The following is a 14,724-nucleotide window of genomic DNA, read 5'->3' as shown; positions in this document are numbered from 1 at the left end:
ACACAATTTTTAATCTTTAACTGACGTAAATTTGTGCAAATAAAGTAAGAAACAATTCAATTGCCCTAGATTCATTGTTGAAAAGTTGCAAACGTATGACACGAGCTCTAATTGTACACCAAACAGATTAAAAACTTAAAATAATATGGATAGTCAAATTTATGTATTTTTTAGTGCAAAGACAATTTATCTTACCTTCAATCATTTTACGTTTTTCAGAAAGTAGCTATTTATTACACAGTATGGGTCAAATATATTAGGGTTTCAATCATTTGAATGGTTTTATCCATAAGAACTATTTAGAAGAAATTTCGCATCTGTAAGTGTGACTCTTTGAACAAATCAGATAATATAATGTAATATATATACTATAAATAAATATTTTCTTCAACTTGTTCTAGGAAATATTTATCTCATAAAATAATCAAGTAGTGATTTTCTTTATGAAAAATGATATGAATATCCACAACACATAAAATCCACAAACAATTATGCCATTAGGCCCATATATACCAAATATATTTTTCTAAAATTTCACAAGAGTAATTTAGATAAAAATAGAGATTCACGCATTGAGCTCTCTTATTTAGCTAAAATTTTGAATCTTTGTTCTAATGTTGGTTTTATTTGCAGTTCAAAGAATGGCTGTAAAATCAAATGTATATATCCATTACACACACATAATATATATATGTATGTAGCTATAACAAAGGATTTAGTAAAAGATATCTCTGGGCAAACGATTATCATTCCCATTTTACAGATAGAGATATTGAGGATGGATAGATTGAATAATTTTCTAAATAATATAATAGTTGGGGCAAAATAGATTAGACTCCAATTTCCCCAGTATTGAATCCTAAATAGTATCATGGGAAGAATGTGAGCGTCATTATCTAGAGAAAACTAGGTTTAAATGTTGGCTGTACTACTTACTAGCTATGAGAACTTACGCAGGTTCTGTGCTCTCTTGGAGCCTCAATGTCTTTATCTGCAGTATGGAAATAATATAACCTAATTTGCAGGGATGCTTTGAGGGATAAACTAAAGCACCTGCACACTGTCTCAAGTTAAATATAAGCTGTAGGCATGGTGACACTTTAAGAAGACACAGGAGGCAAAAAGTCACAGATTCTTATGGGGACAGAGTTGTTTGAGAGTCTGTTTTCCAGGCCTATTCCGAAAAGAAAATAGTTAAATAAGGATTATATTTTACCATGAAAATACATATTGCATGAAACACATACAATCCGTGCACAGCTGTTGTAGATTTTAAAAATGGACTCTGCAAGTTGTGTAGCACAGGGAGAAACTTGACTATCAGCTTCCTAGGAGGCAAATTTTTTTTCTCACATCTCATGACATTTTACTGCAGGTAAATGTGGACCATTAATATGGGGAGGACATAAGAGCATTCAGTTGTTCTGGACCAGTTGACTTGGACCAAATTTCCAGTATATCTGTGTTCCTAATAAGCCTTGATCAGCAGCCACAGTGAGATGGGAGTATGATAATTCTACATTTATAGTAATTTAATTTAAACTTTATGAAAACACACTGGAGGAATAAACACGTTTTTATTTACATGATGGATATTCCACATGTGTAATAATTGACTTACAATGTTGACATGGACACAGTTTTAAAGCCCCTATTAAATATGTTTTTAAAAAATTCTTAAAACATTAACCTTAAGGATTAATTATACTTTGTTGTAAGCACAAAATATATTATTTTTAAGGTGTTTTCAGTTTATATGATCTATTTGGGAGTAATGTATTGACAAAATGTTTTAAGTTAAAATTCAATGCCTGTTTTTTAAAAATGATTATAAGCAGAGAGACTATACTAAAAAGCTCTATGTTATATATAAATTTAAAACACAGTAATTTTTATTCTTTCACTAAGTCAAGTTTGTGAAATGTTAGCATCATTTTATTTTAAGTTTAACATTTTGAAAAAAGATTAAGAAAACAAAATATTTAGGATAATTACACCATACCTTAACAACCTTTAAAATTCCCACATTTGTTCTTTCATTCATTTCTATTTCAAACCAATTTCCTTCATTTCCAGAGATAAAGAAAATTACTGCCATCCAGTTAGCTGAGAACTCTTCATCCAAATCAATTACTCTAATCTGGAGTAAATTTGAATTTAGAGTATTTTCTTCAATAGCTATGGTATACTGAAACAAGAAGTGAAAACTCTTAGCACAAACTGTGTGAAAGAGAGAACTATAGTAGGTTATATTGCAATGTTGATAACTTCATTATTTAGAAAAGATAGCTGTGGTTTTCATCTCATTTTTCATTGCTTAAATCCATCTATTCTTGCATAAACACAAGAAAAAGGTATATGTCTACAGTTGGGTTGTATGTCAATAAACATAACATGGGCCTCTTTAAGCAGAATTGTTCATACATGTTTTAGAATATAGTGAATTTAGAGTTATTAATTCCAAGAACAAATACTTACTGAAGACTGTTCCATGTAAGGGATGTTATCATTGACATCGAGGATTTTAATGTTGCACTCACATTCCGCTGACATGCCATCTGCCCCGCCATCTCGGTCAGAGCCTCTTACAGCAAGAGAATACTGGCCGTATTGCTAAAAATACATATTACAAGCAATATCACACTTGACATAGACGGCCTTTACTTTGTCTTATGTAAAGTTCTTTGAAATGTTGGCTCAACAATTACATAAATCTACCATAGAGGGAGGGTTAACACAGAATATGGAAAATCCACAGGTTTCATGTGATTATTCCCAATAATGCTTATCATGCATTATTTAAATGATGCAACACTTTTTAAAAGGCTTCATTTCTTATTAATAATAATATGCCCAGACGTTGAAAAAGTTTATAAAGGGTAAAACAAACCAGAATGATCTCAAGGAGAGAGAGTAAGTTTACCAAAAGTTTATGGCATGAAAATTTCATAACCTAAATAATCAGCCCCGAGCGTGCAAGAAGCATATAGAGAGGTAACATAGATTTGTGTTTTGGGAGGTAGTGGGTTGTGGCAATGGAGTTATTGGTGATGTATCTATTCTTGACTCTATTCAATGGTGCTTACATTTCTAGAAGCTGGTAAAAGCTATGGAGGCTTTCTTTGACTTATGCAAAAATGTGCACTCATTCGAAATGATGGATATGATTGAGGGGGTTTTATGGAGACATCTTGAGGTCTCTCCATTGACCCCAGGTTGAGAATATCTGCTCTGGTGGCTTCCCAATGGCTGCAGAGTCCCTTTCTTTCTGACAGCCCTTTCTTACAGTGCTTTACCATGAAAGTTCTTTTGACATGAACGAAACCCCACTGGGCGTTTAAGAAAGTTTGAGAGAGAAAAAAGTAAACATTTAATTTCTTCTAATGTTTATTTTCAAACATGCATGAAGGGAGACTTAGGTAACTTAGAAGCTTATAACATGTACATAGTTAAAGAGTATTAAATAATGTGATTTATCCTAAACCTAAAAGTCATCAGCAAGAAGATTGTCCTTTTTAATAATTAAAACAAAATCAATTGAATACCATCAGAAAATAAAGCTTCCTCACTTATGCCCCTAATGTACATTTAGGTCAGCAACATTCTGTTAAAAGACAATATTTTTTAAAATAATGAAAAAGCACATATTTTAAAACTAAATCATGAAATCACATAGCATGCTAGAAACCTCACAATGCTGATTTTACTGTTAACAATCACTAGTTATTTTCTTATTTGTAAATAGAAAGATTGGTCAGACTGTCATTTAATTCCTATCCATCATTATTATCCTGTGGTTCATTTCCCAAAGTAAATGAATGGGTGGGCTATCAATAGATGTTACATAGGAAAAAAAGGGTTCTGTTGTCAATGGAGCCTAGATCTGCTAGGTTAAAGAAAGAGAACTTAGCATGTAAATATTCTTGGAGCCTCCAGCATACTCACATGCATTGTAACTCACCAAAATGTGGACATATAGCAAGTGTTTCCTAAATTCATTTTATTATAGAACACACTTTTTAGAGAAATAGAGTTTTTGATTGTACCTTAGGCATATTTTCATGTACTTTCACAATATAGCTTTCTTAAATTGAAGCAAATTTGAATTAACTACGTGAAAAGAGTACAAAAAGTAATTTTAAAATCCTCCCTTTTTCATTTAAAAAATATTTCTTACATGAAAGAATTATGTGAAAAACTTATACAGGTAAAAATTTAAAACATCATTTTCTTCATCTTTTTGTCTCTTCAGTATCCTTGCTTTTAGAATCAGTTCCTTTGAGACTAAAAATCCACAAAGAAAAAGAATTACCTCTCTGTCTAGAAAATTATTCATTGTTCGAATTTCTCCAGTATTTCTGTTGATAATAAACATTGGTGAATCTGAAGGTTCTTGTCTTATAATCTTGAAGGCTATTTTTGAATTCAAATTGTTTGGTTCATCTGCATCAGTAGCATTGAGTATCATCACCAGTGTATCTAGAAATCAAGGAAGATTGATTGCAAATGGGCGACTTACATTTTTGTTACAGTATAGTATATCACCTTTCCAAAAAAGTGTTAGAGTTAGTTGATCCATACGATGTGGACTTCATTGCCTTACCTTTCTACTCCTTCAACACATGAATAAAAAGATCAAATTTTACTGGGAATCTAGACATTGATGATAACTGGGAAACAAAGGAAATGTATTATTCTGGCTATTTCTTCTTCTAGTATTTTTTCTTCTTTTTTTTTTTTTTTTTGAGACGGAGTCTTGCTCTGTCAACCAGGCTGGAGTGCAGTGGCCGGATCTCAGCTCACTGCAAGCTCCGCCTCCAGGGTTCACGCCATTCTCCTGCCTCAGCCTCCCGAGTAGCTTGGGACTACAGGCACCCGCCACCTCGCCCGGCTAGTTTTTTTGTATTTTTTTTTTTAGTAGAAACGGGGTTTCACCGTGTTAGCCAGGTGGTCTCGATCTCCTGACCTCGTGATCCGCCCGTCTCGGCCTCCCAAAGTGCTGGGATTACAGGCTTGAGCCACCGCGCCCGGCCTTTTTTCTTCTTTTTTAAAGGATGCTGTGGCAAAACAAAATGATAATAAGACCAGACCAACATTTTCCCAACTTTCTCAACACTTTCTAGCTATATGATCTTGGCCTCAATTTCTATATCTATAAATGGGGATGATATTACTGCCATCCTCATTGAATTCGTGTGAGAATTAAATCATTAATAAGAGAAAACTATATAAAGTTCCTAATGAATAATGCACATTTGATAAATATACATTATTACTGTTTTGTTTTGGGTGATCCTTCATCAAGTGTAAGGTAATTCGTAGATGTAAAGAAATGCTTGTTTAACTACATACATTGTCCTGTCTCTTATCTTTTTCATTAATTTTATAAGTAGTTTTGATGAAGATTATTGGGTTATTGGATAATGTGAAAAACTGCCAGTGCTCATTCATAACTTTGGAATTGTTCTCTACTCTCCAACTCCATTTCAAATACAATTTTCCTACAAATACTCCAAGACATCTGTCATCCCCCACCTGTATTCATTGTAGCATAACCTTTAAAATGTTTTCACTAGATAATTAACATTTATATATACTTATATAATTTATATAATTAAATTCCATGCAACTATTGAAAGCAGTGAAACAATCTAGGTGTCCTGATATGGAAATATGTTCAAAATATATTTATATAAAAATTCATGTGGGCCGGGCACAGTGGCTCATGCCTGTAATCCCAGCACTTTGGGAGGCCGAGGCGGGCGGATCACGAGGTCAGAGATCGAGACCATCCTGGCGAACACAGTGAAACCCCGTCTCTACTGAAAATACAAAAAAATCAGCTCGGCGTGGTGGCGGGCGCCTGTAGTCCCAGCTTCTAGGGAGGCTCAGGCAGGAGAATGGCGTGAACCTGGGGAGGCAGTGGAGCTTGCAGTGAGCGGAGATTGCGCCACTGCACTCTAGCCTGGGCGACAGAGCGAGACTCCGTCTCAAAAAAAAAAAAAAAAAAAAAAATTCATGTGGATTAGTATGTAACAGATGATACCATTTATGTTAAAAAGCATGTGATTTATGTTTACCTAAATAGAACACATGTACACAGTGCATACCTCTGAAGAATGGTTCGAGGAAATGCAGACAACAGATTTTTGTTCCCCTTTCCTTTCCAGATTATATAAATTTAATGAGCATTTTTATAATAACATTTTTAAAAGTTGAAAGTATAGGTACAGTATTTTAATGAATAAAAGTAAAGTGTAGGGATTTTTGGAATTCACAAGAAATTTTATCACTTACAGGTTAAACCACAAAATGAAGTTTTGTGTGGAAGTGACTTCTATAAGTGATTTTAAAGTAGCTAACTTTAAAAAGGTAGGGGGAAGGGGGGAACGCAGTAGGAGCAGAAAAGGGTGGGATTGCCCATTCACACAGTTAGACTGGGAGGCTGAATTCACATCCCGATGACCCTGCCACCACTGTGCAAAATGCCTTTAAAATTTCTTGTTAGGACTCTTCTACAGGGCTGGCCTGAGAGTTATATGAGAAAATCCTCCTCATTGCTTTGGAATCACACTTTGCGTCTCTCAGTTTGGAGCTGCTTCCATAGTTGAAAGGAAAGACTTGCTATTCTGCATATTTTCTATGGTTTATCTGTTACGTTCATGATGTGTATTTGACATAATTTGGTCTCCAGTTAGGTGTCTGGCTGTTAGGAGTGATTTGGAAGCCACTACATTACTTACTTGCATTAGAATTTTCTTCTATTTGTCCTACAAATGTAGCCATTGAAAACACTGGGGGGTTGTCGTTTATATCCAAAACCCTGACTCTGAGCTCTAGCGGCCTCTCTAAATCTTGGCCCATTGAGTTCAGAGCTCGGCAGTAGATCTGGGAGAGAAAAGATACATAATTATATTGTGAAACACAGATTTATTAAGTTCTTACTTTGAGCATTATACTAGCACTATGGGGAATTAAAAGAATTATTATGTCTAACTAGAACATAGGCACAAGCCCTACTTACAGTCACTAAAGGAAAGCAAATGTGGCATTCTTAAGCTAGGTAGTAGCTACATGGGGGGTTGTATTATTATTATTATTTGTATCTGAAGCGTCCCTAAGTGTAATGTGTACTATTTTACAAAATGGCATATTTCATATATAAATGCATTGTGATACTAGCCTGGGCAATATAATGAGACCCTGTCTCTAAAAAAATAACAAAGATTTAAAAAATGCATTGTGCTCCAAGAAAAGCTGACAGGGTAGCATGCCTTTTTAAAGTGTGTGGGGGATCACTGTGGTACAGAAGGGAGAAATAAAGATTTGGAATTGAAGGCTAAAGAATTAAAGTTGTGTGAGGAATACAGGCAGGCAGTGTGAGTGAAAACTGCAAATATCGATTATTATTTGAAGGTATTTTGAGATATGGATTGATGGGGTTTTAATAGAAGAGGTAACAGGAGCAAAATAGGGTTTCTTTATTCCTATTTTTAATATTAAGAAGTGTTGGCCATGATGATAGAGGGGAATGGGAGTAGCCAAGGAGGCAGCAGAAGGGAGACAGTAAAACAGAGGTGATGGAATGATTCTCCAAGTAACTGGTAATTATAGGACGATGGAAATGTCTTGGAATATGCTGTGGGAAAAAGCAAACAATTGATCCTGCTTTTGGATTTAATGAAGAACATTTCTGAGCTGGGCGAGAGAGAAATAATTGTGGGAGTTTGTGATGGATGGCCTCAGCCTTTTTCGTGAAGTTGGTCACAGTGTCAACTGCTTAAAGTGGAAATGAGGTAGAGGATTTGAAGAGATAGGATACTTAAACTGTGTGACAGCTCCTATAAAGAATGGAATGAGATTCACTTAAGAAAGGATGAATTTTCAAGGTGCATTCCGAGCTCAGGTGAGCTTGAGGAATACAAATTTATAGTAAAGTATACTTGCTCAGAAAACAGTCCTGCAGTAGCTCTAGAATCATTATCTGACATTAGACTTAAAAGAAGCTAACATTCTTCACTGAATTTTAAAAAAACGAAAAATTAAAAAGTTAGATATTTGTCCTTCCAAACAAATACTCTAGTTTGCCAATGAAGACAGTATAGAGGTTAGCATTTTTGCTAACACTTAAGTGAAACATTTCCTTCTCCCTTAATCTTTGCATTTCTTTTCAGTCATGGGATGCTTGTTAATTAAGAAACAACCAAAAATGCCAAATATTGAGACTCTTGAAATCAAATTAGGTATGATCTGAGATTAAGAGTTTCTGAGAAGAATTTCAGCATGAACATGTATATTGACATGAAGTCCACTTACAATGAAGAAAGGAGTGACCTCTCGATCAACTATGGATGTTATATTAATTTCGCCAGTTTTCTGATTGATGACAAAGATCCCATATGGTGGCTGATCAATTCCTACTCCAGAGATGCGGTATGTAACTTGCTGGTTTGCAGCACAATCTGAGTGAATCTGCAGAAGGAACACAAGTAAAAATATTACAGGAAGCAAATAGAGTTCTGTATTTGATATATGACAGCTTTCTTGAGAGTTGTTGCATGTGATGACCTTGTTATTCAGGAAATGTTGACAATGGAGAATTATTTTCCTAGATAAGAGTAACAATTACAGCTCTAATATTTTCAATGGTAACTGGCAATGCAATTAAAGAAATTCAGTTTCTACTTCTATCAAACAAGAAAAAAAGCAGAATATCACCCCACTATCTATATCTAAGTCTATGCAATCATCATGCATACCTTCATTCATTCAACAGTTAAAATTTTATGTTGTACTATTTGCAGGGTCTGTGCTTGCACTGGAGCTACAGAAGGAAACTGCTTGCCCTCTTAAGGAGTTTACCAATGTTGTCATCATGCAACTTCAATCTTCAATTTTTTTTCAATGTAAAGTTTTCAAAGAAAGTAGATTTATTTAGGTGACAAGTGTTAACTGGGTTTGAGTGGAAGCTCTGAATTCTGAAAATGGGAAGGAAGTATTAGCAGAAAAGGAAGGAGACCGCACAAATAAATGGTTATAGAAACCAGAACTCTTTCTTTGAAATAAAATATAGTTTGACTGTAAACAAATCTTAGTGGGGAGTCTTCGTGAGCATCTGTGTGGATGTATGTGTATATTTGTGTGTGTATCTGTGGATGTGTGTACCTGTATGTTCATGAATTTGTGGGGGTGTTCCTGAGTATGTGTGTATATGTAGAAAGGAAGATACATAAAAATGAGTAGAAAAGGGGTATGAGAGAGGGCACCTTGTGAATGTTAATAAACAAACAAAAAAGTAGGAATTCAATTCTAATACATTGTGAGGCAAAAAGAGCACACATTGAAAATTTTACTTTGAATGTGTTGAAAGCCAAATTATTTATTGAAATAATGATCTTTTTTCATCTAGAGTTTGGGATAACACATGATCATGTGTATGCATTTCACCAAAGAGATGAGTCAACGTTTACCTGTTTCTCTGAGCACCTGCTTAATTTGTCCTTATGAGTTTCAGTTTTCATCATATAGATGACTATAGTTCTGTTCTGTATTGTAGTTTCTCAGTGAGACATGTTCACAAAATATTTAACAGACAGTTGCTTTTGAAACTTTATCCATTCTGATTTTCAACGTTATACTTTGGAGTTGATACTTACTTTGGCGATTGGATTCCTTTTTGAGTTGTCTTCACCTTCACGACATGCCGCTGCGAACTTGATCCACTCACGTTTCTGCCTTCGGATTGAATGCCATTTGATGGTGCCATTTTTAGTGTTATAATCTCTTACCTTAAATGACAGCAATAAAGAAATGGTATATATTAATTTGAATTCATAATTCAAATTCCACTGAGATTTTTGGAAGAGGATATAATCTCAGAAACAGAGGATATTTAATTGGGAAAATTGGTAATTTTGGTAATCCATTAATTTTAGCATTATATTAACTTTACTTATAAGAATACATTTTCTTCAGAAAATATATTGTTATTCTCAAATTATTTTCTTGTTTAAAAATTTGGAAAAATGGATTTGTTGTATATTACCTGGATTCGGAATTCACTGTTAACTTCTACCACCACCTGTAAAAAATAAGATAATCACACTAGTTATTTTTTAATTAAATGCTTTAAAATTTATATCATCCAGTTACTTTAAAAATGACATGAAACCATTGGCTTGTGAGTCATTAAAATGATTTTATCAGCCAAATAGCAGGTGGATTTGGTTTATGTCTTGGGTCTGATGATGATGCTAAGAAGTTTTGTTTTTACCTTTCAATTTACTCTTCTCTTTATTACTATTATTTTATACTTGTATTTCTCCCTAAATAAGAAATTTTCAACTTTTAATTGAATTTATTTGGAATTGCAAAGTATGAAAAATTTTATTTGTATCACTGATATAAGAAAGTTATAGTTTGCATTTAAAAATACTAAGAGTAGTAATTAAAAAATATAAAAAAGTTCTTTTTATAATTTTAATTGTATCATAAAGGAAAATATAAACAATGTCTCTGAGTATCTACTTTTAAAAAAGTCACGATAGATAATTCAGAAAATAAATATTTATGATCAATATGAGAAGTGTAAAAAGATAATGTTTTTATTATGAGAATTACATATCCATTGTGTATTTAATATTAATAATTATGATTATTATTACTCTTATAATTTATTAAATAACTAGGTATTAGATTATGTATTTATGTAAATCTATACACTTAATCATCACAACAAATACATGTAGTCATGACTAATACTATCTCAATTTTACAGATGAGGAAATTTGAGTCTTGGATATTAACCTATGGCTAAATATAATTCAATACAATTTAGCATAAATTTGCACTTGAGCTGTGGGTTTTACAATAAAATATGAGATAGCCTATTCCCTCAAGCAAATTGCTACTAAGTAAAACATGCTACAAAGAATTTATATTGCAACGTTAAGAACTCAAAAAATTCTGATTTTAAACTAATCTATTATCCTTGTGATTGGTAATATTTACATACAATGATAGTAATACAGCACGAAGAAAAAAAGAAAAGTAAATCACCCAAATTTTAAAACATATAACTGAAATATTATCTGTAGAACCCATCTTGGATGCAGAACTGAAATGATGAAATGATGTTCATGTAAATGCATGCTCCTTGCTACCTGTGAATTTATGAACACTCTTCCCTCTCTCTTGTTTGTGAGTGTGGGATGGGAGATGGGCATACCTTATTTGTCTGTTTGAAAGTCATTTCTTCATAGCTGCAGAATTGTGCATGCATCTGTTATCTGTTATTGCACTTCCCTTACTGCATTGGAGCATCAGTGCTTGCTGTTTGTTTTGGAAAACTATGCAGATGACTAAGAAATATTTCCAGCTTTATGAAGCTGGGTCATTCTTTTTTCCCAGGAGAGACAACTTGGGCAGAAGACCAAGTAGGTTTCGCCATACAGTCAGACTCTCAATTGGATCTGTAATCTAAAAACTGCCATGTCTGCTTAAAAATGTGGTGGGTTAGTGTAAGCTTATTTTCTATTGCTCAGAGTCTAGAATAAACTCTGATACAAAGTCACTCTTGGACTTTCAAAGGCTAAATAGTGAAATCTGAGTCTTGATAGAGTTGGAAAGTCTTCAATATATTTCCTCAATTCTCTGAACTTTAGTTTCCTCACTTGTAATGACAAAAGTAGACTAAATTTTATACAGGTAACTTTGCAGCTCTAATATTAAATGCCTGTGTGCAGTAGGAAAATATTGAAGTACTTAGATGTGGGAAGGGCATGATAAAATTGTGGTTTTAAAGCTTACTCTGACAACAGTCGGTAGGACTAGTGGGAAGAGGCGGTGATTACAGACCCCTTGAGGGTCTCTGTATCAAAGCAGGCTGGAGGTGAGAAGGAGGTACGCTGGAGCAGAGGCAGAGGGAATGGACGGGGAAAGATCATGGGATACTGCAGCATAGCATTGGCAGGGATTGAGAACAAATGGGATGGGGGTGTTCAAGCGAGGGAGGAAGCTCAGGGAATGGCAGTTTTAAACTGTGGGACTGGGAACAAGACAGCAATAGAATTTAGCAGATTAGAACACACTGAGTTTGAGATGCCAGATAATGCCTGGGTGAAGATGATCAGCAACTGGAAACATGGATCAAAAGTCGAGCAAAAGTTCAAGCTGGATATATAGATTTGAGGTACATCTGCTCAGGCAGGATAGTTGAAATCATGTGAGAATTTGAAATTCCTGAAGTAGAGGATATAGTCAAGAAGCAGCCTGCAATTGAGGATAAAACTAGAAGAATTTCTACATTTATTGAACTAGGAACAAGGACAACAAATGAATTTAAAAAAAGGAAGGAGAGGGCCAGGCGCTGTGGCTCACGCCTGTAATCCCAGCACTTTGGGAGGCCGACGCGGGTGGATCACGAGGTCAGGAGATCGAAACTATCCTGGCCAACATGATGAAACCCCGTCTCCACTAAAAATACAAAAATTAGCTGGGCGTGGTGGTGCACGCCTGTAGTCCCAGCTACTTGGGAGGCTGAGGCAGGAGAATCAGTTGAACCCGGGAGGCGGAGGTTGTAGTGAGCCGAGATTGCACCACTGCGCTCCTGGGGACAGAGCAAGGCTTTGTCTCAAAAAAAGAAAAAAAAAATGACCTAGACTTTGTCCCTGGAGTAGGGTGAGGTGGATGGAGATTAAAATCAATAAATTAGGAAAGGGAAATTGGAGGACACTCTCCTAAATGACCTAGACCTTGTCCCTGGAGTAAGAGTGAGGTTATTTTCTGGCAATTAGAGGAGAAGTTTGGACTCCCAAACGAGTTTGGAGTGTGAGCTATGCAGGTTGTGATGGAGATTTACCTAGAGATGAACACAGGGGTTGTCAGGCTGAGTATATCTCAGCTGTCTTGCCCGGTGGCTAGGGATGTTGGCGCAAGTCATTAAATCAATCTGTGCCTCAGTTTCCTCAGCTATATATGAGACTAAAAGTCCCCTCTAGTCCTAAAATTCTATGAAAGCAGTAAATAATTCACCTGAAATGCATCCTCAATGAGTTTTCCCTTCGTTTCTGTTTTAGGAACCAATCCATTTATGTACTTTTTAAAAGCTACAGGAGACAAAATTGCAGGCTAATTTTAATAAATCCCCAATTACAGTAATTTTTAATGTTTTTCTTTTTAATACTGAAGTTCATGCTTCCTTGCACATAATAAAAATGGGTTTGAGGGTAACAAGCTATTTTTATTTTTAAAAATCTCTTGCATTTGACAATTGTGAGATGGTCTTCCCAGTCACTTTTTGCTAAGCATTCAATTCTAACATAAAATTGTTAAGTTTTTGTTAAGCATTCAATTCTAATGTAATTGTTAACTTTTATATACATTGCAAGGATGCACTTGAAACAAAGCTAAAATATCACAATTTGCTTTATTTAAAAACCTCCTCTTGTATTTCCTTTGTGCTGCTCTGACAAAGGGTATCAGTCTGGGGTTGACATCACGTCAATGGGTTGCATTCTCTAATTTATTCTTTTTGTTTGTGTATTTTACAAGTACATACTGAAAGTGTATTATGTGGATCCAATGCTAGATTAGTACTTTTAAAGGCCTAAAAATATTATAGTAAGCCTCAGATGAAATGCAAAGTGAATTTAATACTACACTATTAAAATGTTGGGGAAATCCAGTATTATTATTTCTATGTTTAATAGTGTAACAATTTTTTGGAGTGTGTGGGGGAAGAGCTGTATAAACTATTCAAAAATGTCCTTGTGGTACCTCTGCTGTGTGTGATTAGACATCTTTTGAGCAATCTTGCACTGGTGCAGGGCACTATAAGGGATACAAAGGCAAATCAGACACAGAACCTGCCTTCAAATAACTTACAGTCCTGCAGTTTTATAAGCAACAGGCAACCATTAATTTGTAGAGATATGATTTCTCATTAGACAAGTATGGAAAACTGTGCCCTATTCTCATAGACCAATTAAGAGCATGGATCAGCAGCCAATGGGATTTAAAAAAATTTGACCTGTCTAAGTCCATTGAAGGAATTTGCATATCAAGCATAATCAGCAAGGGTGGCATGACCCAGCACTGGGCAGGGGTGTTCCCTGAGTTGAGGGAACATTATAAATCTAATTGCGATGCCTGGCAGAGCAGGCTTCCTGCTGATACGTTAGGCAATGTCTATTAGGACACAGGGATACTCAGCAGCTATGTCTTTGATGAATGTGTCATAGAGAAAGAGTGACCAGAAATTAAGTGCTCTGGGTAGAGATAAGATAATTTCTAGACTGATGAGATTTGTTAAACAAGTGAATCTTATTCCTAGGGTCAGCCTTTCAGATTTAAGACAGCATTCTTCAGTGCTTTAGGTTCTACTCTTTCCTAAAACAGGGATGACACAACGTTTTTAATTTGCGGCAACTCAAACCAATTGAGCAATGATAAATTTGTACTCCCTGTTTCTGTAAAGGTGACAGAAGATGCTAATCCTAAATCTGCAGTGAAATAATAAAGCTTTTATGAACACCGTATAACTGTTAATGATGATACTTGAATGCAATTTGTAAGTTTCACTGAATAGGTGAACAGAAATATTCCTTCCATTCTCTGTAAAATATTTTACTGAAACACGAATCTCTATGCTGTATATCGCTATAATATATGCTCAAGAAAGCACAAAGAGCCCTCTCTTTTGCTGGCCTTCTGTTTGGTCTGTAC

General features: G+C 34.9%; 1 protein-coding gene across 1 annotated transcript in view; it reads right to left on the bottom strand.

Annotated features, from left to right (window-relative positions):
* The window catches only part of DSG1 (desmoglein 1), a 35,312-nt gene that overhangs the window by 17,366 nt on the left and 3,222 nt on the right, over nucleotides 1-14,724 (bottom strand). The window contains exons 2-8 of the mRNA XM_011933277.1: nucleotides 10,046-10,081; nucleotides 9,657-9,788; nucleotides 8,317-8,472; nucleotides 6,744-6,888; nucleotides 4,313-4,479; nucleotides 2,479-2,613; nucleotides 2,003-2,188 (exon numbers count right to left, since the gene is read on the bottom strand). Of these exons, the coding sequence (XP_011788667.1) occupies nucleotides 2,003-2,188; nucleotides 2,479-2,613; nucleotides 4,313-4,479; nucleotides 6,744-6,888; nucleotides 8,317-8,472; nucleotides 9,657-9,788; nucleotides 10,046-10,081 (957 nt within the window). The remainder of the gene's footprint in view (nucleotides 1-2,002; nucleotides 2,189-2,478; nucleotides 2,614-4,312; nucleotides 4,480-6,743; nucleotides 6,889-8,316; nucleotides 8,473-9,656; nucleotides 9,789-10,045; nucleotides 10,082-14,724) is intronic.

The sequence above is a fragment of the Colobus angolensis genome, unplaced genomic scaffold (genome assembly GCF_000951035.1).
Source record: "Colobus angolensis palliatus isolate OR3802 unplaced genomic scaffold, Cang.pa_1.0 Scaffold125, whole genome shotgun sequence".
Lineage (NCBI taxonomy): Eukaryota > Metazoa > Chordata > Mammalia > Primates > Cercopithecidae > Colobus > Colobus angolensis.
Note: the sequence above shows the minus strand (reverse complement) of the source record. Positions and strands in the feature narration are given on the sequence as shown.